This window comes from Oreochromis aureus, linkage group 16 (assembly GCF_013358895.1).
Source record: "Oreochromis aureus strain Israel breed Guangdong linkage group 16, ZZ_aureus, whole genome shotgun sequence".
Classification (NCBI taxonomy): Eukaryota; Metazoa; Chordata; class Actinopteri; order Cichliformes; family Cichlidae; genus Oreochromis; species Oreochromis aureus.
In genome coordinates this window covers 25,694,892-25,720,058 of record NC_052957.1, presented here as the reverse complement: position 1 = coordinate 25,720,058, position 25,167 = coordinate 25,694,892, and the positions used below count along the sequence as shown (strand labels likewise).

The 25,167-nt window shown below is 42.0% G+C and overlaps 2 protein-coding genes across 2 annotated transcripts; one reads left to right on the top strand and one right to left on the bottom strand.

Moving 5' to 3' along the window:
• Positions 1–1,691: 1,691 nt before the first annotated feature.
• Positions 1,692–14,678, top strand: ccnyl1 (cyclin Y-like 1). Its single transcript, XM_031732943.2, has 10 exons — positions 1,692–2,686; positions 4,468–4,542; positions 6,392–6,435; positions 6,827–6,927; positions 7,309–7,344; positions 7,456–7,507; positions 8,571–8,690; positions 9,547–9,713; positions 12,733–12,895; positions 13,315–14,678. The coding sequence occupies exons 1-10, from the start codon at positions 2,527–2,529 to the stop codon at positions 13,429–13,431; spliced, it is 1,035 nt and encodes a 344-aa protein (XP_031588803.1). The 5' UTR covers positions 1,692–2,526; the 3' UTR covers positions 13,432–14,678.
• Positions 14,679–19,923: 5,245 nt separating this feature from the next.
• fzd5 (frizzled class receptor 5) lies at positions 19,924–24,115 on the bottom strand. Its single transcript, XM_031732945.2, has one exon. It carries the CDS (start codon positions 23,438–23,440, stop codon positions 21,710–21,712), a length of 1,731 nt encoding a protein of 576 aa, XP_031588805.2. The 5' UTR covers positions 23,441–24,115; the 3' UTR covers positions 19,924–21,709.
• Between the last annotated feature and the right edge of the window lie 1,052 nt (positions 24,116–25,167).

The following is a 25,167-nucleotide window of genomic DNA, read 5'->3' as shown; positions in this document are numbered from 1 at the left end:
AGCAGACGATACTGTGATCTATAGTGAGAGTGGGGAGCAGTTCAAAGAGAGGCTGGATAGGTGAAGGTGGAGGTATGTACTGGAGAGAAGAGGAACAAAAGTCAGTAGAAACAAGCCGGAATACGTGTAACTTTGTAACATTGTAACTTAAGCATATAGGGGGGAAAAAACAAACAATGGAAGTGGTTAGGGGAGAAAATAATTTGATGGAACAGCTGCAGTAAACAACTAATAGTAGCCAATTATCTATAGTCATGCGATCAGAACGCACATTACCTGGATCTTTTTCTCCCTCACAACACCAATGACCCTACGCTTCTTTTCAGCATGTCTCACTCCTTTGCATGTTTTGGTATCTGTCACTTCTGCAGCTGTTCTGTCATGTTATCGTCACCGCAAAACACTTCCATTGTTTTTTATGTGCTTTTGCAGTATTTTCTATTTGCATGTGCTTTCTTGATGTTCATGATGATTTTATATGTAAGGTAAAGACACCCTTTTAACAGGAAGAAACCTCATGCAGAACCAGGCTCAGGGAGGGGCATCTGCCGGGTTCAGGTTGGGGTGAGGGGAGGAAGACAGTGTGCAGTGTGTTTGACCTCTCTGGGTCATCATTCTGGCTCTTCCTGTCCATGTGTCCACCCTGAGTTGCCTGTGACATATCTTTAAGGAGTGTGAGTATGTGTGTGATTGTTAGATATAAGTGCTTAAGTATAGATTTGGGAAAAGAAAATACTGTATGACTGTGTGTAATTGGGTGAATGAGAATGAAAGGGTTTTAAGCACTTAAAATTGAGTAGAAAGGTGCTATATAGGTACCAGTCCATTTACCATTTATAAGTAAATTCAAGTATATTGGGTATTCACTTAAAAAGTAGTTGATGAAGTCTGCTGAAGTATGTTTTTTTAGTCTCCAGCATGAACTTGCAAAAATAGGGTTGGATGACTGACATGGCTTTCTTTGTTTGTACTTAGAATTTCATGTTTACACATTAAAATATTCAACATACACACACATACTGCTGGCAGATTGCCACTAGTGTATGATTTATGTCACTTGCTTATTTAATCGTTGAGCAAAATTTCAATACAATCTGTGGTTTCCCTGTTTTATCACATACAGCCAAGAGTGAGAAGGGAGAGGTGTCAGGAATCCTGTTTCTGAAACCAGAGAATGTGAATCCTGTCTGAGCTGTCTGACACTGGTTTCAGTGGCCTGTAAGAAAATCTATCATCAGCTCACGAATTCATCTGTAAATATTTGTCAGGGCTTTGTTTTTTTTTTATCCCTAAGTCTTCCTCTCACTCTTCGGTTTCACATTTAATTAAACAGCCATTCTTATTTGTTTAATAAATTAAGATTTCACAAATGTAGCATGTTAAAAAAATATACCACCTGACTTACAGGCCCTGCTTGCCTATCCAAATTTATTGCGTTGTTTGAATAACAAAGGATGCACTGACTGACAGGTAGTGCAATACAGGATGGGCTTCGGTTTTCACTGTCAAAAAAGGGTGTGGATCAGTGACGATACAAAAATAGGAGCGTTGTAATTACATTTCACGAGTTTAAATCTTCTTTGATAGACAGCCTTCACAACCAAGTAGCGGGGTTTAAATGCTCGCGCATTGATTTATTAGCCAATAGTAATGCATGGAATTCCGAGGTGGGCGGGCTTACCACGTTCAGTGCTCCTTGTCCGTTTAGGAGCTCCGGCAACAGATGGTGGCAGTGGCGTCTACCTACAGCACAAATCTGACAGGGAGGAGACTCAAATGGGGGTGTCCGGAATTGTGAATAGAGTTGGTTGTCTAACGAGGGACCGGAAGAAGACTTTGTCAGTGCAACTTCATTGATAATTTCTTGGCTAGTCTTTTAGAATTTTATCTTTTTTTCTTTGTTTTCCAAAGAAGGCCGCAAAAGCCTCGAGCTGGATTTGTCGACACACTGGGCTCAGTTGCAAGAGGACATCACTGGGATTGCTCGGAAAGTCTCGTAAAATGTGTCTGCTGGAATTTGACATTTTGAAGTCGTAACACGGTCATTTTGAAGAGACTTTTTTTTATTTACGTGGTACCACAAAGCTGAATTGATGAGGAGTAGAGAAAAGTTAATGAACCGAGCTAACTGGTTAGCTAACATGCTATAATGCTAGTTGGCTACTTAGCACCGAAACTCTGGCATGTTGAATGAATGAATGGACCAGCTGCTTTAAACTAAGAGCGGCTTTTTGTTAGGGCAAGAACATATCGACTGTTACATACGCCCAGTCTGACTTTCCACTAAAAGGTAAACCTTTTGGCTGTTTGGTCTTCGGCTGCAGCTCTACTTAGCCACAAATGGACAGTAATGCAGTTCCTGGGAGTTGGTGGAGAGCGGCGTTTTAGCACGCAAAGATAATGTGCTTGTACTGACTGCAGCCTGGTAATGTTTATGAGGCCAAGGGAAGCTAACCTCAGCTAGCTACATATATTTGCACTTATTGGATTTGGCTGCTATCGTGTGAAGCTTCCGCTCAGCTTGGAATGGGGAATACGGTGTCATGCTGCGGGTCTCCGGAGTCGAGCCCCAAACTACCATCGAGACTGCCGGCAGAGCGGCTGGAGGAGTTCCAGACCAGCACCGAAGTGAGCGACGACACTGTGCCCTACCTGCAGCACATAAGCGACAGAGAGGTCCCTGATGGTAAGAGCCTGCCAGACATCCAGCACTTGGCGATTCCTTTATAGCTTTAACTCCCGTTTTACTTTTCAGTATCTGGGCCTGTGAAACACTACACCCATATTTGTTTGTTTACAGGGAGGCTCATCCTAATCCACCCACTGGCACAGTGCAGAATGATCTTTGTGTGACTACCAAACACACACGCAAACTTAGATGACTGTATACAGCCCACATCATGTATGCACACACTTCTGCTAATATTGACCCACGGGATGAATCGAAAGCGAAGGATCATCCAACAACTAAGGAATAATAGTGTTTCACAACTGTAGGGACAACATGCACACACCACACCCTCTTTAGTTATTGCCTAGTTACCCATCTGTATTTATTACCATGCCAGTGGCAAAACTGCCCTTTTTAATTAGGACATTCTTGGCACTATTTATCCACTGCATTATATTGATCATATTGGCATTACATACAAAAGTTAGACATCAAACGTGAAAACAAGCTTTGTGTTATCTTGGTTACTTGGAATCAATTTCTGCAATCTACTGTGTGGGGAAACTTAGAAAAAGTAAAAATAAAGAAACTGAGAAGTAATTGGGTGGCCACATGTAAATAGAAATGTTATAAGACTTTGCACTTAAAGAAACCTAAATTGAAATACATGATGGGTAAATTCCAAAAGGGAAAGATGGAGATAAAAGTTCCTTTCTTAATGTGTCTTAAGCAGGTAGTGGTTGAACAAAATGTTACACAATAAAAAGTACGTATTAAGCGTTGTACCCCTCTTAGTTTTGATGCCCACACTGTAATTTCATGCTGTGGTACAGACCCCGATCAGGAAAGTATCTCAGATATTTCTGTGTGATGTAGACCCAAGCTCAGTCCTTATGTCGCCACTCTTTATTGATTCCCCAGCTTGCACGGAGTTCATTCCATTTATGAGGTTATGGACAGTTGTGAGTGCAGTTTGTGTGACCAGCTGTTGGCAGGGTGAAAGTGGGAAAGGGGGGGGGGGATCAGGCCAGCAATCTGTCTTGCATTCCTTATGGTACTCCCTTAACAAATGCTTCTATCGCCTAATCCCTTGTATTTTATGTAATGTGCCGTCTGCATGAATTTGGAGAAAATGGATTTCTAAGTTGTGTACGTCTATGAACTAGTGCCGGCAAATCAAACTAATTACACTGTGCTATGTTTAATGTCTAAGTTGTTTAAAAACCGGAGGTTTTGTTTTAAATGTAAAGTTTTAATATAGCACTTGTGTCTCTGATAGTCTCTGTATTTGCACAATAAATTGAAAAAGTAATTGGACAGTGATGCGGTTGCATTTACTAATAGTACTCGTGCAAATTGGATTTAAGGAGTAAAGGTCATTGTAATTGTACTGCTTTAATTGAAATTTTGCACACAATCCACCTGTCAGTCCACAAGATTACATTTAGTTCTTCTAAGTCAGATTTGTTTTAAAGCCTTCAACACATAAGCACAAACAGGTTCCCAGTCTCTCTAATCTGTTCTGAGCTTCACGTCTTGTTTGTCTTTAAAAGATTGTGTTTGTGAGATTAGTCTGTAAACATATCTGACTGTCTCTGTTACAATATTCTCCACTATTTATGATGATGATGATTTACATAAATACACTGTATGATCTTATTAGTGTTAGATGGTTTTGTTAGCTCACAACTTTGTGCTTTTTCTTTGGATTTATTAATGCAGATCAGGAGCTAAATGCTCCACACCAGCCACTAATAATGAACATTTAAATGCTTTTCTTGTTTTTGTTGTATCAGAGCTGGCCTTGGAGTCTAATCCATCGGACCACGCCCGAGCAAGCACCATCTTCCTTAGCAAGTCCCAGACAGACGGTGAGCAATCATAACATGACACTCACACAGCAGTGATTCACACAAACTGTCTTCATCTAAATCCCAGATAACAGAAAACATGCACACATCTTTTCACTTGAGCAAATGTTTGAAATTCAGTGGTCTTTAACCTGCCAGCTCCCCTAGTTGTGAGATGTTCGGCTACACCCTCAGAGAACAGCACCGGTAACTGTTGGGTGAAATTACACCAAACAAGTGTTCCTCAATGCCCTTCATCCTGCACACTCTATCCTGGCTGAGACCTTGTTATAGGTCCTGTTGTTATAGCTGCTGCTCTACAGATACATAAGTGTCATTTATAAATTCATCACTTTCTTCACTGTAGAGCTCAAGCCTAAGGTGTATCATTAAAAACCAAGTTGGCGATTACTTGAACGGGTCTCAGAAGATTTTTAGAATTCTGTTGTCTAAAATTAGTAAAGTAATCAAAAGATTGGACGCTAATGTAGAGCTGGGCGATATAAGATTTTTTCATATCACGATATGTTTTTTTCATTTCAGGCGATAACGATATATATCACGATATAAGCCAAATAACTATATTTGTAAGATTTAAATGTGCCGTTGCTCACAAGTAAAATGTGAAATAATCAGCAGCTTGTTTTAATTAAAATATTTATTTCCCATAATAAGTTCAACAGGGTAGATGTACTTAAGGAACATGAGACTTCAGTTTCAGATAAATAAAGGCAAATATTGCAAACTACACAAAAGGCAGCCGCTAAAGCGTTTAAGTTTCAAAACAGAACAAACAAAACAGACCACTAAATTGTCAATTCCACTTAGAAACAAAATATTAATTCTAAAAATAAATCTTAGGTTGTTTTACAGAAGAACAGACAAAATTGACTAACTTTTGTCAATATCAAATAAACTGAGAACTAAGAGGAAATTCTCAATGTTGTATAGCTTAGCTTTTCAAACAGTTTTAACAGTTACTTTAGTCTGACAAAAGCCGAATGACGAATTAGCGCTTTCAGTCAGAGATTGAGCATGCACCGCTTTATTGTATATCCAGACTTGCTTTCGGCACAACTTACAGTGCGCGCTACTCTGTTTTTTTTGTTTGTTTTTTTGTCAGACTTGAAATAGCCGAAATACCTTCACACTACGGAACTTCTGTGGCCCTTCCGTTCGACAAGCTCTCCGGCATTGGAACCATCATCGGTTTTTTCTTCGGTAACCTTCGCTCATGCTCTCGGTTGATTTTTCTCTAGTCGGCAAACTCACTTCCTTCATTACCCGGGCTGCACGGCTGCAAAAACAAATACACATGTGCGCCTTGGCGCTTGTGCTGTACGTAACAAGTCGTGACGTGACGCTGCGCCTGTGATTGGTTCGGCTCTGCGCTACTTAATTTGGATTGGCTGTTCTTTTTTTCTTTTTAAGAGGACAAGAGAGATGAGGCCTATCGCAATAGTTTAATTTTTCTATCAAGAAAAAGTTATTTCGCAATACATATCGTTATCGTTTTATCGCCCAGCTCTACGCTAATGGTAAGTTCGGTATCAAGATTGCAGGATGCCTGCGAATCTGAAAAGTTAAGCATTTAGTTTATAAGAAAAATACAACATAAATCAATTTAATGGTTTGCTAACTTATGCATTATTAGTTAGGTCTCCAAGACATAGCTGAATAAGTATATATGGTATTATATTTACAGAAAAATATCTAAACAAATGTAAATAAACTCATCTAACTATAATTTATTTTACATGATTCTTGAGTGTGAAAAGGCTGTTAAATGCTGTTTAATGTGGTAATACAATTAGTTTTCTGTGATTGATGCTGCTTTTAGTCTTTGTTGAACATTTTAATTCTTTTGCAGTACGAGACAAGAGGAAAAGCAACCACATAAACCATGTCAGTCATGTAAGTGTTTTGAAAATTTACATTAAATTTGTGTTTTTAATATTTAAAAAAATCAATCACACTAAGCTTCTTGGTTTTTAATATCCTAATGGTGACTTTAATATAACTAATTAAATGTAACTTATGAACTTAATTTATGGGCTGTTAGCTTGTACATATTGTAGAGGGCGTCATTTGCATTTTTTGCCAGTGAATGAATCACTTTCAGCATGGAAAACATTTAAACAAAGATGATCCACAAATATTGTTAAAACAAAACAATTATAACACAGAGCTTTTGAAAAATTGGAAATGTAGGAAGCATGCGTGACTGTCTGTCCCCTCAGCACAAGTTAATTGTGTGTTGTTTTTTGTTGTTTTGTTTTTGTTTTGTTTTTTTAAATGTGTGAAGGTGTCCCCTGGTCCACTCTCAAAGAAATACAGCTCCTGTTCAACCATCTTCATAGACGACAGCACTGTCAGCCAGCCAAACCTCAAAAGCACAATCAAATGGTGAGAATGTCTCTCAGAAACACAAACACACAGGGCTGTGTTGTCCAAAGGTCCCTCCCTCAAACACGCACACGAAAAAAAAAAAAAAAAAAAAAGTCCTGTTACATCAGAGCATAGTAATCCTGGAGTGTTAGAAAACAGATGCGTGACTAAAGCTCATGTTGTTTCACCTCGTTTAGGACAGTAATCTGTAATGACATTAGTCCAGTGAATGTGGATCATTATATCAGGATTATCTGAGTGTGATTAAATGAAGTCTTCTCGCTGAATGTGTCAAATATTTTGTCACAGCATAAGCTCTAATACACATGCACACACTATGCTAGTGTCCCATTGAGGTTGTAGCTATTAAACTATCGGTTTTTTTTCTTTCTCTTTCAGTGTCACTTTAGCAATATACTACCACATCAAAAACAGGTATGTGTAAATGTTGGATTTGATCACTATCGTGTAACTTTTTAGCACATTATTTTATTAAAACTAGTGTGCCTGCAAAGTATATTGACTGCTGTATTGCTTGTGCCGTAGGGACTCGGACAGGTCACTGGACATCTTTGATGAGAAGTTGCACCCCTTGTCGGTGAGCATGTTAATGAAATTAACCAGCTCTCCAGCTCAATAACGGTGGTTTTAGCCAGTCAGTAGTGCAGTCTGTATTTGGGCAGTGACAGTTATTTGTAAAGTTGCTAAAATCAAGCACATAAAGTGGAAATGCAGACTTTTAGTTATATTTAACGAGGGTTTCAAAAACCATTTCAGGCAAGATGAGCTCGTGTTTCCACCAATCAAATCATGACTTCACTGGTAATGCAAACAGATTGAAGCAAACCTTTGATTTCCAATGAATTCTTTGTTCTTGTAATAAATTTTCAACCCTGTAGCATAAATCATGTATGTCCACAGAAGCATGCAAGGATACTTAAAGAGGGGCTCTTGGTGACATGGGAAACACTGTTGTGCAGGGCTCAGTAGTGCGAGTGTTGGACATGAGAAAATGCGTAGATTTCTGTGAAATAATGTTAGACTCACATCCTTCATGTTGATGTGAGTCAGTATGAAGACTGATCACATTTACATGTGTAGGCACTCTGCCCACTGGTCTTCTCTGGGCCATGTTTTTCTAGAAACTTCACAAGTTATTAAGAGTTGTGAGTGATGAATCACAAAACGGATGTGAATCACTGTTTTAAAAAGAACCCATAATGAGGAAGAAAAACATCCTCTCTTGCGGTCTGCATTAATGGCTTCCGTTCAGTTGTAGATTTGCGATAAAGATGCAGAAGTGGTTTCTTTTCACTGCCTTACAGCGTGCTTTTGGCAGAGCTGAAGTTATAGTGGTGGAAAAATAAAGAAATTTCACAGTTAAACTTGTTCTACGGTTTCCATTAATAATGGATTTTGGCTGTTAAATGGCACAGCTTCTTTTTCACTAATCAATTTTCTATACTTGGGAATGTAGTCATTGCATCATGCCTGACACATCCAGCTTTTTGTGGTGCGTTTCCACACAGCTTTTGGCTCCAGACGTTCAGATGAATTACTGAGCTACAAAAAAATAACCCCAAACAAACAAATGTGACCTGATTGTTGTTGGATCTTTGTTGCTTCTGTCAGACAAGTGTGTATGTTTTCACCTCATGCAGAGAGAGCCAGTGCCTGATGACTACGCATATGTAGACCCAGAACACAAACTGATCTACCGCTTCGTCAGGACGCTCTTCAGTGCTGCACAGCTCACTGCAGAATGTGCCATCGTCACTCTTGTAAGTGGTGTCTTGATTTATTTATCACATTTACAACAGTAATTGCATTGCTCACTGCATATTTGATTTCACCCAGTGTGTTTATATTTTAATTCTTTTTTTCCTTTTTATATTGGTTTTGATTTCCGTCTTTTTTTTTTTTTCCTGATTGATCAGAATTTAATCAAACACATAAAGATCACCAAGTGGTTATTAACTCAAGTTGCGCTCAGCATCATATTTGTCTGTACTGAAGATGACCTGAGTGACATGTACACAGCTGTGCAGAAGGTTGTTGTTGTTGAGTACTTTGTTGTTGCATTAAGTGGTCACCAGATGGCAGTGAACGCCTGCATTTGTGCTATTTTTCCAAATGGCACAAATGACAAGTGATCATCAGTATGAAGACAAAAGACACTCACTTTTAAGTCAGAGCTGTCAGAGTAGGATTCTCAAATTTTTCTAGCTCAATCCCTATCTTTACTTTAAGTTTATGTCATCCTACAGGCTGGGTATTTTGGAAAGTAATGTTATTTATTTATTTATTTGTTTGTTTGTTTGTTTCAGCTGTTGCAAAAATGAAAACTCAGTATTCTGTTTTCAAAATGGCAAAAAACAACAACACATCTTTGTAGTTTTGCAGTGATGCTGTGTTGGCTGTTGGCTTGTCTCATAATCATTGTTATTACAAGAACACAAATACAGTGTGGCTACATACTGTGAAAGTAGTCTAAGTAGTCTGGAAGGTGCATATAGGGATCTTGCTCAGTACAGGTACACACAAGCAGACTATTGTTCCTGACTAATTGTAGTGAACTAGCAAAGGAATTATTAAAACCTCTGAAGCTTTGATCTCTTAACGTTTTTCGTCCTGAAGGTGTACCTGGAGCGGCTGCTGACCTACGCTGAGCTGGATATCTGCCCCGCCAACTGGAAGCGCATTGTCCTGGGAGCCATCTTACTGGCTTCTAAAGTCTGGGATGACCAAGCTGTGTGGAATGTTGACTACTGCCAGATCCTAAAAGACATCACTGTGGAGGACATGTAAGTTGTAAAGTGATCTGAAAAATGAGAACATGGTGACTGTAAAAGAACCACTGGATTTAGTAACCTGTTTCCTGTTAATATAGTCCCATCCTTGGTGAACTCTAATTTCTGTAGACAAGATCAATCAACTTCCATGTTCAGAAAATACATGTTAAAATATTCATGTCAAATATTACCAAGACTGTAAAGCAGATTTAGTGCTTTAAGTGCACATATCAAGGTAAATCTTCCTCTACGGGTCAGAATAATAACAATTCAAATGAAGGAGTGAATTTAGCCTTATCAAGGAAATCCTTGTTTGGCGGGTACTGACTGATCAAACAGCATACCGACTGTGGAACCAAACAGAGTCTTTTCATTCTGCTGTACTGTAGCTTGCAGGCCCGTGTGAAGCAACATGATCAGAGTGCATTCAGTCAAAACTAGTTTGCTAGCAGACATGTTAGAAATGAGATGTGGTAATAGCGGTTTCAAGCACTTGTAAGTGGAATGAAAAGCCAGATAAGATGTGGCTAGAAGCTTGAATATAATGCACAATTTCAGACCATCACTTCTGAAACATAATTGTAACATTTCACTTAAATTTGAAAGAAAGTGTTTGATAAATCCAGCTAGGAAGAAGAGCACTGTCCCCATTTAGCACCTCCTAAGGCCGTGGCACTCAGCCTGTGTACAAAGCTGATTTCCCCCTTTGGGTTTGGAAAAAGATGCTGCTGTCACTGAATCAACATTGTTCCAATTATCCTCGGGTCTGTTTGAGAGGTTGAGAGAACATACAAGTACCCTAAATTTTTATTGGCAGGGTTATTTGGGTTTATTCTTGGCGAACTCTGGAGTGCCAAAATGTGGGTTGTTGGCATGTTCAGGTGGGGAAAGCTCCAGGAAACGCACATGCAATGAGAAAATGAAGAAATTCGTTGATATTTTTTTTTTTTTTTTTAATTTATTTGTTTTTTGCTGTCCAGCTAAGAAAATTGTTTGTTAATAATGCTCAGACCGCCCCACTACCATCATCACCAATAAATAAATAAATAAAAGGAATACATCAACAAGGATGCACTTAAAGCAGACAGATGAAATACTGGGATGGAGAGAAGCCACAGCAATCTCTGCTGTCTGTCAGGCTATAAGAGTCGAGAGGCTGCACTTGGAAGACCCAGGCTTTATTTCCTACAATTGCTTTTCGTGTGTGCGCGCGCCCATATGCGTGTTTGTGAAAGAGGTCGAAAGTGCCTCCTTGTTTTTTCGTGATTTGGAAAGATGCGTGTGCGCTCTCTCTGCGAGCCCCCATCCCTCTCGTACGTCTGACCTACCCTGTCTGTGCCCTGTTTTCATTGCTTCCACTGAAGTGTCTTTGTGATCCCGGTCGGGTCTGGATGGAGGGATGGGAAGAAGAGTAGAGGGAGAGAGAGAAACAGAGATGGAGAGAAATGGAGAGGAGGGTCTCAAGTGCTCTCACTGCTTCTACATAATGGTCCTGGCTCTCGCCCGCTCCATTAGTTGCCCCGGGAGACCAGACATCACACACACACTCACACACTCGCTCTCACCACCTTTGCTGACCAACAAAGCATCCTGGATGCTGTCTCCTTGGCGACCACCTCCCTTAGATTTTACTCGTGACTGTGATGATGAGGAAGGATGATGGAGGTTGTAGTCTGGAAAAGGATGAGCTGTGATACTCCAGCTAAGTGCCTGGATGTCTGATTACCCACGTGCGTGTGAGACCTTTATAAAGATATATCAGATTCCATCTTCAGAGAGATGAGTTTTAAAAGTGAAAGTGACTGAATATAAAAGTTTGTGTAGAGAGGTTTGTCCTGTCTGCTTTTGTTTCTTCAAATAATGTCGTCTTCTCTGCTGCTTGCTAAACGAGCAAAGCCAACAATGATTTTCTTGGTAGAACTCATCAAAATGTCTTTTATTGATAGGTTGTTTCTTACCTGTCAGTTGGACCCTGGTCCCCTTTTCTGTGAACAAGTACAAAAAGGAACTTTTGCAGTGGTTGTTTTGGGGGATTAGTTTACGGTGGCTTTTCACTAAAAAGATATTGTATATTAGGAGCTTTCAGATGTTGTGCTTGCAGGAGAAATTGACTAAGCTAAAAATTAATATTTCCTTAATGCACAACTGTGGTTGACTATTTAGTTCAAAATATTACTCATCCACCTGCTACTAATCAAGGCTGTCGCAACAACTGGTGATACTGCAAATTTTAGTATTGATCCGATACCATCTAAATACAGGGCCAGTATTACCGATACAGTACCAGTATTTTTAAACAATAAAGGCAGCTTATGTAGTAAAGAGAGCATGTCATGACTTCTGGGATGAATCATCATCATTTTTGTGAATTCGAAACATAATTTTAATGATCACTAAATAACTTTTTTTTTCATTTCCACAATAATTTAAAAAAACAAAAACAACAACACACTTTTCACTTTTTCATGAATTTTAAATGTGTCTGTCTCTAAAGCACTTCTGTCAGCTTCTGCTGTTTAAATGTGCTATAGACTACAAATAGAATAAACATGATAGTCAACACAAATGGACATTTGTCATGGTTAATGAGTTGTAGTTTTTTTCATTATTACAAATTTTTTTTAACAATTCAGTGGATACATACTGAACTTAAACGATACAAAGTATCTATTCAATACCAGTACCACCAGCATTGGCAACAGTACTATTAATATTTGAATCAGTTATACCCACCTCTATCCATAACCAGCCGCTTGAAGTTTGAAAAAGCAGGTTGAACAAGTTGAACAACAAAAACAAGTGTGATTCTAAAAAATCTTTTCAAATGTCTCCTACTGTGTCACAAATTCTGTAAAATGCATTTATTTTTTAACTTTGAGACTGGTTGACTAGGCTGATCTTTCCTAAGGATATCTCTATTTTTTTTTTTTTTTTTTTTTTTACACACACACACACACACCCCTTACAGTCCAAATTATGTCCCAAGTTTTGACTGTTGGGAATAACCCTAAGGTGTCTTCCTGATCTCTAGGAATGAGATGGAGCGCCACTTCCTGGAACTTCTGCAATTTAACATCAATGTGCCGGCCAGCGTCTACGCCAAGTACTACTTTGACCTGCGACAGTTGGCTGACGACAACAACCTCAGCTTCCCTCTGGAACCCCTCAACAACCAGCGTGCCCAGAAACTAGAGGTAAGCTTCCTTCCAGAGACTACAGAACCTCCGTCTGTAATACTCATCTAATGCTCTGAAGCAACGCCCGCTGCCTCAGACCTCAGATTAGGAGTTGCTGGTGCATACTCTGTATTCTCAAGTTAAAGACTGTTTATTTTGGCAACTGTTTCTATGGCATGGTTTACAAGCAGGATTTAATAGAACTAATAAAAGCGTTAGTGATTAGCATAGTAGGAAGAACCACCCTCTGAAACAGTCGGAGAAATTTCTTGTGTAGCTTTTTTGCTCATGACCTGGATTTTTAAAGTGTAACAAAGGCTGTTTGATCATTTATTAATCATTCGATACCTTTAATTCAAATATCTGGTTAAATCAAAATGATCTAGTCCATCTCTGTGTGAATGTCGAGTAATTGTGCTTTGATAATGCTCCTCCAGGCCATTTCAAGACTATGTGAAGACAAGTACAAGGACCTCAGTCGAGCCGCGATGAGGCGATCTCTCAGCGCAGACAACCTGATAGGTATACGACGCTCCAATGCTGTGCTCTCATAGACTGCTGCCCTCTGACCTCCAAAGTTCAGCTAACCCACAGCCAGCCCCAGAAAGCATTACCCACAGAGTTATCAGGCAAGGACAAAAACGCCACTGTATGACCTGTCCACACGGTAATTTACATTACAGCTGTAGACGTGCGTGATTGTTAAATTAAAGGTGTTTACCTTATCTGAAGCATTATCATTTGACTGTTGTTTTTACAAGTCCTTTATTTATTTGTTATATGTCTATCACTTCTGAGAGATCACATTGAACATGAATGATCGAGTTCATCTGTCTGAAATACACTTTGGTTTCTATTTTTTTTTTTTTTTTCTACAAAAATGTTTGAATTACTTCATGCAGCCTTAAAGGATGAAGAGAGTGGTGTGTTATATTTGTTGTTACTGTCACTGTATTCCACGAAAAGACCAAAACCAGCAAATGTTAGGTTGTTCAGATGTGGCTCATTGGTTGTTTATGAAGATTGAAATCGTGCTTGAGTGCTATAGCATAGTGAGGTTAATGTTGGTTGGTCATTTCCTGGGATTCCTTAACAGTATATAAACTTTCACCAAATGTATCCTTTTTTTCCTTTTCTTTTCTTTTTTTTTTTTTTTAAATTGCCACAAAAAAATGCAAAATGACCTTTGTTGTAAATTAGATTTAATACCACAAGTTACTGTGGAGACTGTAATTCAGACATGTTTACTGTCGATATGTTTCGAGTACATTTTTCTGTCCATCAGGATTGAACATCCACCATGTCTCATATTACAAGACACTGAGCTGATATCACTGTGTGGGAGCTGGCTGACGTCTTCTCAGTCAGCTGTTTTGTCTGTTTTGTCACAGGAAAATCAGGAGTGCCATTTGCAATTTGGTGTTAAGTTGTGTATACCACGGGTGATCAAACGGGGCTGTTTACTGACTCTGGATCAGTATTTGCAAATTAATGGCTCCATATGGAAGTTGGGTTGATGCAGGTCAGCCTCAGTATTAAGCTCCTTAGATCCTACCATCCCAACCTCATTCCCACCCCCACCCCCCCATCAGATCACCAGTGTTGTTCTTGTCCAAGGACCCATCCAGCCCAAGGTTTGGAACACACTACACAGATACTGAGGGGGAAAACAAACTGATGGATGCTCCCCTCCTCTTTTGCTTACTATGTAGGCTTCTAGCTGTGAAGTTTGTCTTGTTTTTAATTGAGAAAAAAAAAACATTTGCAGATGGAGTATTTTAAATAAACACTAATCATGTAACAAATGTGTTGCGGTTTATTGTCTTTTATGTTGTCTTTACGATCAGCTCAGTTCTAAACATTGGGAAGTCAGGCTCAATATCCTCAACAGAGTTCAGTTTAACACTGTTATAGCCGTATATTAGCAAAACACACCATGCACCATTTATTAACATTACTGGCTGGCATTATGGTATCTAAATCAAAATCGGCCCACAGTTGTGAGGGACCCAGAGAATTGCTCATATTGTATTGTTTTTACAGACATGCAGCACTTAACTGTTACACAGAACGCAAGCAGTCCAAAGTAGAGCTGATACTTCGCACTAGGAGTACACTGAGAAACGGGTGTGGCTACATGGTTGAATCGTAAACCAGTTTAAGCAGTTTATTATCTACTTTTTGTTTTGTTTTGTTTTGTTAAGGAAGCAGTTCAAATTTAAGATGTATGTGAGGCTCAGTGTGAGCCTCACATACATGATGCTAACGGAGTCGTGGCTAACACCGCTAACTCCGGACACGAGTGTGACACTACCGGGATTCCAGCTGCTGCGAGCGGACAGGACAAGAGACAGCGGTAAGAGGAAAGGAGGGGGACTGGCAGTGTTTGTGAATGACAGATGGTGTAACCCTGGGCACATCACTGTGAAAGAACAACTCTGCAGCAGAGACATTGAGCTGTTAGCTGTTAGCATGCGTCCATACTACCTGCCCCGGGAATTCTCGCATGTTATCGCGATAACAGCGTACGTCCCCCCCTCGGCCAACGCGGATGCAGCCTGTGACACTCTCCACTCAGTGGTCAGCAGACTGCAAACACAATCTCCGAGAGCCCTCCTCATAATATCAGGGGACTTCAATCATGCCTCACTGGACTCCACACTGCCCACCTTCACCCAGTATGTGACCTGCCCAACCAGACACAATAAAACACTGGACTTACTGTATGCCAATGCTGAAGAGGCATACAGTTCATCACCTCTCCCTCCCCTGGGCAGATCTGATCACAACCTGGTGCACCTTGTCCCTGTGTATGAGCCCTTAGTGCGCAGGGAGCCACCAGTCACCCGCACAGTGCAGAGATGGTCGCAGGAGAGCGAGGAGGCTCTTAAGGATTGTTTTGAGTCCACTGTGTGGGAGGTGATCTGTGACGACCACGGAGAGGACATCGACAGCCTTACTACATGCATTACGGACTATATTAATTTCTGTGTGGATAACACCGTACCTACCAGGACTGTACGGTGTTTCTCCAATAACAAACCTTGATTACCCCAGAAATTAAAGCCGTCCTCAAGCAGAAGAGGAGGCCTTCAAATCCAAAGACAAAGAGGAGTTGAAAAGGGTGCAGAGAGAGCTGAGGGGACTGATAAGGAATGGGAAGGACAGCTACAGGCAGAAGATGGAGAACCAGCTGCAGCAAAATAACGTCGGTGAAGTCTGGAGAGGCCTCAGAACCATCTCAGGCCACAAACATCAGAACTCTCTGCCTGGGAGGGGTGAGGGTGGGCAAATGAACTGAATCATTTCTTCAACAGATTTGATTCAGCCATGAGGCAGTCTCCAACATCGGCTGCAGACTCACCCTCCCCACTGCTGCTGTTCCACCTCTGACACCTCAGACACTTCACACCTCCTCTATTCACCCTGCTCACTCCTCCCCACCCCATCAACAGCATCCAATACACAACCAACACAAGGCTCCAGCCTGTCTCTCTCATCCACCCAGGTTAGGAGGGAACTGAGGAGGATTAATGGCAAGAAGGCAGCGGGTCCAGATGGCATCAGCTCGAGGGTCGTCAGGTCCTGCGCGGACCAACTGTGTGGTGTGATGGAGCACCTCTACAACCTGAGCCTGAGGCTGGGACGAGTCCCACAGCTCTGGAAAACCTCCTGTGTTGTCCCAGTGCCAAAGACTTCACGCCCCAAGGACCTCAACAGCTACAGGCCGGTGGCTCTGACATCCCACCTGATGAAGACCCTGGAGCGGCTGGTCCTGGCTCAGCTTCGGCGCCTTGTGAGCTCATCACTGGACCCACTTCAGTTTGCCTACCAGCCTGGCATTGGAGCGGATGATGCCGTCATTCACCTCATGCACCGTTCCCTCGTTCACCTGGAGACCGCTGGGAGCACTGTGAGAATCATGTTCTTTGATTTCTCCAGTGCCTTTAACACCATTCTTCCGTCGGTTCTGAAGGACAAGCTGGAGAACTCAGGAGTGGACCATCACCTCACTACCTGGATTTTGGACTACCTCACCGACCGACCGCAGTATGTGAGGACTCAGGGCTGTGTGTCGGACAGGGTCGTCTGCAGCACGGGGCCCCACAGGAAGCGGTTCTGGCTCCGTTCCTCTTCACCATCTACACTGCAGACTTCTCCCACAACTCCACCCAGTGCTTCCTGCAGAAGTTCTCTGATGACTCTGCAATAGTCGGCCTCATCATTGATGGGGATGACAAGGAGTACAGAGGACTGACTCAGGACTTTGTGGACTGGTGCCAGCTGAACTACCTCCAGATCAATGCCAGTAAAACCAAGGAGCTGGTGGTAGACTTCCGCAGGCACAAACATCCTCCACTGCAACCACTGAACATCCAAGGTATGGACATTGAGACTGTGGACAGCTACAGGTACCTTGGTGTTCATCTGAACAACAAACTGGACTGGACTCATAACTCAGACGCCCTCTACAGGAAAGGGCAGAGCAGGCTGTACCTGCTGCGGAGACTCAGGTCGTTTGGAGTGGAGGGCCCACTCCTGAAGACCTTGTATGACTCTGTGGTGGCCTCAGCCATCTTTTATGGTGTGGTCTGCTGGGGAGGCAGCATCTCTGCTGGGGACAGAAAGAGACTGAACAGGCTGATCCGCAGGGCCAGCTCTGTTCTAGGATGCCCTCTGGACCCAGTGGAGGTGGTGAGTGACAGGAGAATGGGGGCTAAGCTGTCATCCCTGTTGGACAACATCTCCCACCCTATGCATGAGACTGTGACAGCACTGAGCAGCTCCTTCAGTGGGAGACTGCGGCACCCACGGTGTGGGACGGAGAGATTTCGCAGGTCTTTCCTCCCCACTGCTGTCAGACTCCACAATAAAGCATTTAACTGATCAATCACACACATCCACAAATGTGCAATAACACAATGTGCAATAATCTTTCTGGCAACCGTTGTATTTTTCACTCTGTTGTATATAACATTTGTATTCTATTTTTATCCTATTGTATATTTTACTCTATTTATTCTACTGTATATATTATTCTATTTTTATTCTATTCTGTACAGTTGTGTACTGTATTTATTCTTTTTATTTTTTTATTCTAATTGTCCTTCATAACTTTTGCACTGTCCACTTCCTGCTGTGACAAAACAAATTTCCCACGTGTGGGACTAATAAAGGTTATCTTATCTTATCTTATCTTATCTTATATACATGTCAGTGGTGAAATTGAAACAAGTCTTCCTTAGTTGAGTTAGATAAATCGTTCTGATTGCATAAATGTTTAAAGCTCATATGAAAGCACTTGTTTTCTGCAAATTTCTGTTAACTATACTGCCCGTATAGACAAAAGTTAGTTAAATACATCTTTTGAATCGATCCTTTGTTGCTTTCAGTGAATCTGCTTCAGTGGTATAACAATATACAATAAACTCACTGGACACTAAAGTACACTTTCCCAATACCAGGTTGGACCCTTTTGTTTTTAGAACTGTCTGAATTCTACATAGCAAAGATTCAACAAGATGCTGGAAACATTCTTCAGAAACTTTGGTCCATAGTGACATGGCAGCATCACAGGGTTGCTGCAGATTTGTCAGCACATCCATGATGTGAATCTCCTGTACCACCGTGTGCCAAAGGTGCTCTGTTGGACTGACATCCAGTGACTGTGGAGGCCATTTGATTATAGTGATGTGATGTTCAACAAACTAGTGATGAGTTTTGTGATGTGTGGGATACCCTGTGGTCAAACAGAGATGGATTTGCTCATCAGCAGTACTCAGATAGGCTGCAGCATTTAAACAATGCTCAGTTGGCAGTGAGGGACCCAAAGTGTGCCAAGAAAAGGAATTTCTCACACTATTACACCACCAGCAGCCTGAACCTCTTATACGAGGATCCATGCTTTCATGTTTATTTTCTGACCCTACTATCCTAATTCTGCAGAACAAATTGAGACTTTAGATCAGGAAATGTTTTTCCAGTTTTTCATTGTTCCAATTTTGGTAATTCATATAAATCATAACCTCAGTTTCCTGTTCTTAGCTGACAGCAGTGATACCTGGTGTGGTCTTCTGCCACTGTAGCCCATCTCCTACAAGGTTGAAAGATGCTCTTCTGCACACCTTGGTTGTAATGAGCGGTTATGGAAGTTACAGTTGCTTTAAACCGTCAGGATGTCCCTCTCTGACCTCAGAATCAAATCATTCAAAGTAATTTAGAAACTTTCTCCCCCATTCTGATGCTCAGTTTGAACTTCAGTAGGTGGTCTTGACCATGTCTACGTGCCTAAATGCTTTCCGTGTTTTTTCGAGGACTGTGTGTTAAAATTTATACTGCAATAGTACAGTATCTTGCTTTTAATCAGCTGATAGCTTCCTGGATTATTTAAAGGCAGACATTCCCGTCAACTGTATCGTCTCTTAAAGTTATTTTCACACCCCCAAAATGTACTTGATTATACGTTGAATAGACTGTTGTAGCACTGTATCTAAGCCACATCAAACCACACATGGTTTACTTCCAACACATTGGGCTTTATTATTTTTCTGTTAAATTCTAATGTCTCTTAGGTGCTGCATTTTCAGCTTGCTATCAGTAACAATTACTCGCATACACCTGATATTTACATATATGTCTGGCTGTAGGACTGAATGAAGAATGAATGGGTGTCTTGTTGTGACGTCATTGTCTGATCTTGGAAGCCACTGAGAGAAATCCTGCTGACAGGGGTTTAACGATGTAGGGTGGTGCTACAATGTGACAACACATTCCAAGAGATCAGCAATCTATTCATGGAAACCCTCTTGCAAGAAGTAGGTGAGACTTCGTAGAATAGTTGTGTATTTCCACAAATTTGTCATAAACAGGGCAGCAAATGGTTACACATCCACTATACTGCCATTATTAGTGAATGCAAGAACTTCCAAATCAAGTTACTGAACAACTAATTTCTTCCTAGTTGAACTTTGTGCTCTTGTGCGCACTCTTCAGCAGTCAGTTAATGTTTTAGGGCTTCGTACACAGTCAAAAAGCAGTGCACAACGTTCAAGATCCAACACTTTTAATTCCACAACATGAATCAAAATCTACAGTATTTTATCAACGTCCTTTGAGGAGGTCTGTCAATGTAAAAACGGAAAAAACCCCAACATGTACTCGTTAATCTACATATCAGTTTTACCAGCATTTCTTTTTTTTGGCATTCATCATCACTCATACAATCATTTCCTTCACACACATCAGACTAATAAATTAGAGCTATCTAACATGGGGGACACACGGTAATCTAAACACAAAGGACCATCAACAATGAATGGAAATATTACAGAACGTCACGGGTTCAGTCAGTTCTGCATTAGCGCTGTAGCACTCTGCACTGAGACAGATTTCATGTACTCGTCCACCGTCATTCATTTTTTGTTGTCTTTAGCACTCTCTGTCTCCCATCCCCACCCTCCACACACACGCACACTTTTCTGGGTAAACTGTACACCGTGCAGTGAGTGTGACTTCTGAAAGTCAGTTTTTGTCAAGTTGTCAAACAGATGACTTACATTAGACCACAGATCCATGCAAACAACATAGGAGGGTTTGGTTCTTACTTACATGAGAAAAACTCAATATACATGTACATTCTAAGTTCTTCAGTTAATTAACTATTAAGCAAAAGAGCTTTTAAATTGTGACATTGTTCAAAAAGAAGATTTTTCAAAGTGCTTGTTTTCTCCATCCAGCAGTCCAAATCCCAAACAGAACGAGATAAATAACAACCTGGGAAAATTTAAATTCTTATTTTTTACTTGCTTGCAAATTTTCTATAAATTTAAACTATGGATTAAACTATGTCTTGGTTATTTGTTTAACGTGGCTAGTTCCGTTTTCCAGAGTCTAAGGTGACCTTTACTGTACCTAGTCTAACCCTTACATCTGTTTGTTCTGGCAAAATACTGCTATAAAAATCACTTTGTGGTTCTCAAAGTGAGGTCCAAGGACCTCTAGAGGTCACTGAGCTGAAGTCAGGGAGTCAACAGCAGATTCGCCACCATAGAATAATCATTAATTGGTCATTTATGCTATTAATGTTTTTCAACAGCTAAGAACAAAATTCAGATGGGTCTGTGGTCTAATGTTCATCTGTTGGGGGTGGGATGGGGGTGAGCAGGTCCCCTTTGAACCAGCAGATGGGGCTGAAGTTTCATTGTGTATCTTTACCATAAACACTGTGCATTAGTTCACAATACGTGAACAAAACTAGATTCCCCCCCACAGAAACTTTAGTGATTTAATGAGACAGTTAAAATGAGAAAGACTTTCAAAGAATTTCATCTCTAGTTTTGGGAAAAAGCAACATAATAAGGACCATTTCCCAGTCCACTTTCAGTTTGTAACCATAAAAACAATTCACTCAGACACTGACATGCTACAGCACATTTATACACAAGTTTATACAGCTCAAATCTGATTTGTTTTTCTGGCGTCTTACACTTACGATGGTGGCAGTGGCATCAGCTGGTTAGAAACTAAATATATGGCACGTTATCTTTTTTTTTAAACACCAAATATTTGTACAATATATACATAAATAAATATGTGTTTTTTCTCTCTCTCTGTCAGTGCTCAGGATGAGGAGATAGTGAGAAGCATGTGGGACTCCATTATGGATCCATTTAACTCAAAGGTTAGTTCCTCAGTGACAGTCAAGTTCAGTCAAAGGTTTGAGCTCTACGTCCAAGGAAAGCAGTTCTAGCTCACAGGTCTGAGATATGTCCACAATCCCAGTCTGTGTTTGGATACTGGGAGATGTGGCTGTACATGAGTCCTCTTAAAAGCTCATATATGAGGCGGAACAGCTTTATGGTAGATCCCTGATGTCAGCCCAGTTCCAGTATGTCCAGTTAAAGCAGTACTGGCCTCGCTGTACATGGAGGGTGGAGCGGTGGCTTTCTGTGGCCAACAGGGACAGCATCGAGCCGCAAACCTCCTCCAGGACTCTACAGTTTTTCCCGACCAAATCCAGACTCCTGAGGTGATGCCCACCACTAAACACATGAAATATTTGAGCATGAAAACGGCGTAGTCCGGGCCTAGTCCCAAGCGCTGGCGTTCGGACGGGCAGAGGCAGGCCAAAGCTCGCTCCCAGCCGGGCCGGTAGTGCTGCTCATACACCAGGCAGGCCACCACAATAGTGGCGGGGACGGTGTACAGCACCGTAAAGAGCCCGATGCGAATCATCAGCCGCTCCAGTTTGTCCGTCTTGGTGCCACCTTGCTTGATGATGCTCCTGATGCGGAACAGAGAAACGAAGCCGGCGAGTAAGAAAAGTGATCCGGTGAAGAGGTAAACCACAAGAGGTGCGAGCACGAATCCCCTCAGATTCTCCAGACTCTGGTTCCCCACATAGCAGATTCCAGCCACAGGGTCCCCGTCCACAGAGCTGAGAGCCAGCACCACGATGGTCTTGACGCTGGGGATGAGCCAAGCGGCGAGGTGGAAATACTGCGAGTATCCCGCGATGGCCTCGCTGCCCCACTTCATACCTGCGGCCAGAAACCAGGTGAAGGACAGCACCACCCACCAGATGGAGCTGGCCATGCCGAAGAAGTACACCAGCAAGAAGACGAGGGTGCAGAGAGCGGGGCCGTTGGTGTCGTAGAGGATGTGCAGCTGGTCGCCACTGGTGCCACACGCCACTCGCTCGTGACCTGCCACCAGCCGGATGATGTAACCCAAGGAGACAAAGAGGTAGCAGGCAGCCAGGAAGATGATGGGCCTCTCTGGGTACTTGAAGCGTTCCATGTCAATGAGAAAGGTGGCGACGGTTGTCAAGGTGGAGATGAAGCACAGCACCGACCACAGTCCCACCCAGAAGCTAGTGAAGGCGTGCTCATCTGGCGAGAAGAAAGGCAGGTGGCAAGGCTGGGCGCAGTTGAGCTGCGTGCCAGTCTGGACTCGGCCATACAGGCTGTGAGACTCCCTCATGATGGGGATCAGCGGCTCTCTGCAGCGGCACTCCCTGTCGCACTGCGGGGGGCTCGGCGGTCTAGTCCTGCCCTTAGGGGTGGGCTTGGGGAATGGGGGAGCCAGGGTGGTGGTCTCGCTGCTGTTCTGGTCCATGCACAGGGTCTCGTCCCCTAGCTGTGGCAGCTGCTCACAGCTCATCCTCTCAGGCCACTCAAAGCCATACTGACTCATGAGAGGCGAGCAGCCCCGTTTGGCTCGTTCACACACCGAGCGGCAGGGTGGGAGCGGCTTGCGGTAGTCTGGCAGGCAGATCGGTGTGTACATGCTGCACAGGAAGAAGAGTAAGTCCGGAGAGCAGCGGATCCGGACCAGGGGCCAGAACTGGTGGACCTCCAGGCCTACCTCTTCCTGGGTGTCGTGGTTGAACTGATTGGGCATGTGGGTCAGGTTGTAACCAATGCCCCGACACATGGGCACAGTTATGGGCTCACACACCAGATCCTTAGAAGCACCTAATGTGAAACCAGGGGAGTGGAGGAGCAGCAGCAGCAGCAGCAGCATTATGAGGGGCCACGGCATGTGTCTCACTGTAGATGCCATAAATAAATATTAAAATTCACAACGATTCATTTGGAGTCATTTAACGAAGAAATCTAATACAAGAGTCCTTTTACTGCATGGTCATCTCAGAAACCTGACTGAAAACTTTCTTCTTCTGGTGGATAAATCAGGACATAAACAGGCTCCTTTCAGTCTCTTAATGGTTAAAGCATAAGCTGAAGTCTTGACGGTAAATCCAGTTGATCCTGCGAGCAGCTGTCAATCATTCACCAGAGCTCCTGCAATCATTACGGAGAAAGTTCATCTCCGGCTGTCACGTTCCACTAAATTTAACGACCCTCTAACATTTTGTTGTTTTTGTCGTTGTTTTTTTTTACACCGTTTCCTCCCGATAATTCACAGACGCCAGAAAAAGTGGCATCATGTGGTAGAAAATGTCTGTGACAACGTGAACAAACACAGAGCAAAGAGCGGCTCTCCGGTGTACGACAAACGTGTGGCTGTCTCCAGCGTCCAGCGCACGAAGCTCGGTGCGTAAAATCCACTTGTCGTGTCCTCTCGGGCTGGTTTATTCCGTCAGCAGCATTATTTTCAAACTTTTAAAAGTGTCCCCTCTGCTGCACCTGTTGCACCTCTGTAGGAGGGAAAACGAAATAAAACACGAAAATAATCCGCAAGTGTTCTTCAGGGTGAAAACTTATTAGTGCAGCAGCCTCGCGCACTGAGCCCGAGGACGGAATAAAGTCCGTTTGAAACTGCAGCACCTCCTCACCGCTCCGAGGGTCTGCTGCATTCGATGCTGTCGGAAATGTCACGATTCCTCCGTGAACACACCTTTCGAGTTTCTTCTTACTTGAAACGAAACAAAATCGGGTATTTCTGCGAAGCAAACTCAGCCCTGTGTCCCATTTTTTTTTATTATAGAAATGTGTTTTCAATTTTTATACATTTTTATGTGTATAAAGTACTCAATTTAATAAAAACAAATACAAAATGAAAGAAGAAAAATAAGAAAAGGTTACAATTTTTGTCAAGTAGCTGCTACACACTGATTCTCAGTAGTGAATGGACTATTTTAAGGGGGGTTTTTTTCGCCTTTATTTTAACACGTTTAACATGCAGCAATTATTATTATTATCATAACTATTATTATGCAGTTAAAAAAAAACGTACTTCTTGCCCAGGTTTTTATAATGTGGCAAAAACCCGTATTTCACTGCTTTGTTTGGTCTCCAGTAAAACCCTAAAAGCACTCAGTTTTTCTTTTACAAATGAAAACTTTCTCTATATAAAGAAAACGCACACGTTGACTTTTTTTTTAACGTATTTATCTATTAGTAAAATGTGAACTCCTTTATTTGTGTTTGCTTTTGTAGCGCAGCTCAACAAAGCCCGTGTGCGGCTAGAGCGCATGTTTGGGATTGACCGCAGTATCGAGCAGCACGTGAACGCATCAGTGAGTCATATTTATGACTTCCTGCATTAGGGGCTGGAGTTTACCGGGAGAGCTTGAAGGTATCAGATGATGGATAAGGTCTCTCCACCCACTCACACCTCCACCACAGGACCACACACACACACACACACACACACACTAAACGGTCTTCTCCATTCTTTTTCAGTGAAGTAGACACGTGCATTATAATCCACGAGGTTCATGCTTTATTATATTATACTGTTATTATTATTGAATGCTGCTCAGTTTTGTTGACTTTGTTGTCATTCATTGCTTTTTTCCCCTGACTTCAACAAAACTGTATTTCTTG

What these genes read in the sequence shown, in the direction of transcription:
- ccnyl1 (XM_031732943.2), top strand. Translation starts at nt 2,527, where the DNA reads ATGGGGAATACGGTGTCATGCTGCGGGTCTCCGGAGTCGAGCCCCAAA. An exon ending in CGACAGAGAGGTCCCTGATG is followed by an intron (nt 2,687 to 4,467) that starts GTAAGAGCCTGC and finishes TTGTTGTATCAG; the next exon opens with AGCTGGCCTTGGAGTCTAAT. An exon ending in ACATAAACCATGTCAGTCAT is followed by an intron (nt 6,436 to 6,826) that starts GTAAGTGTTTTG and finishes AAATGTGTGAAG; the next exon opens with GTGTCCCCTGGTCCACTCTC.
- fzd5 (XM_031732945.2), bottom strand. Translation starts at nt 23,440, where the DNA reads ATGGCATCTACAGTGAGACACATGCCGTGGCCCCTCATAATGCTGCTG.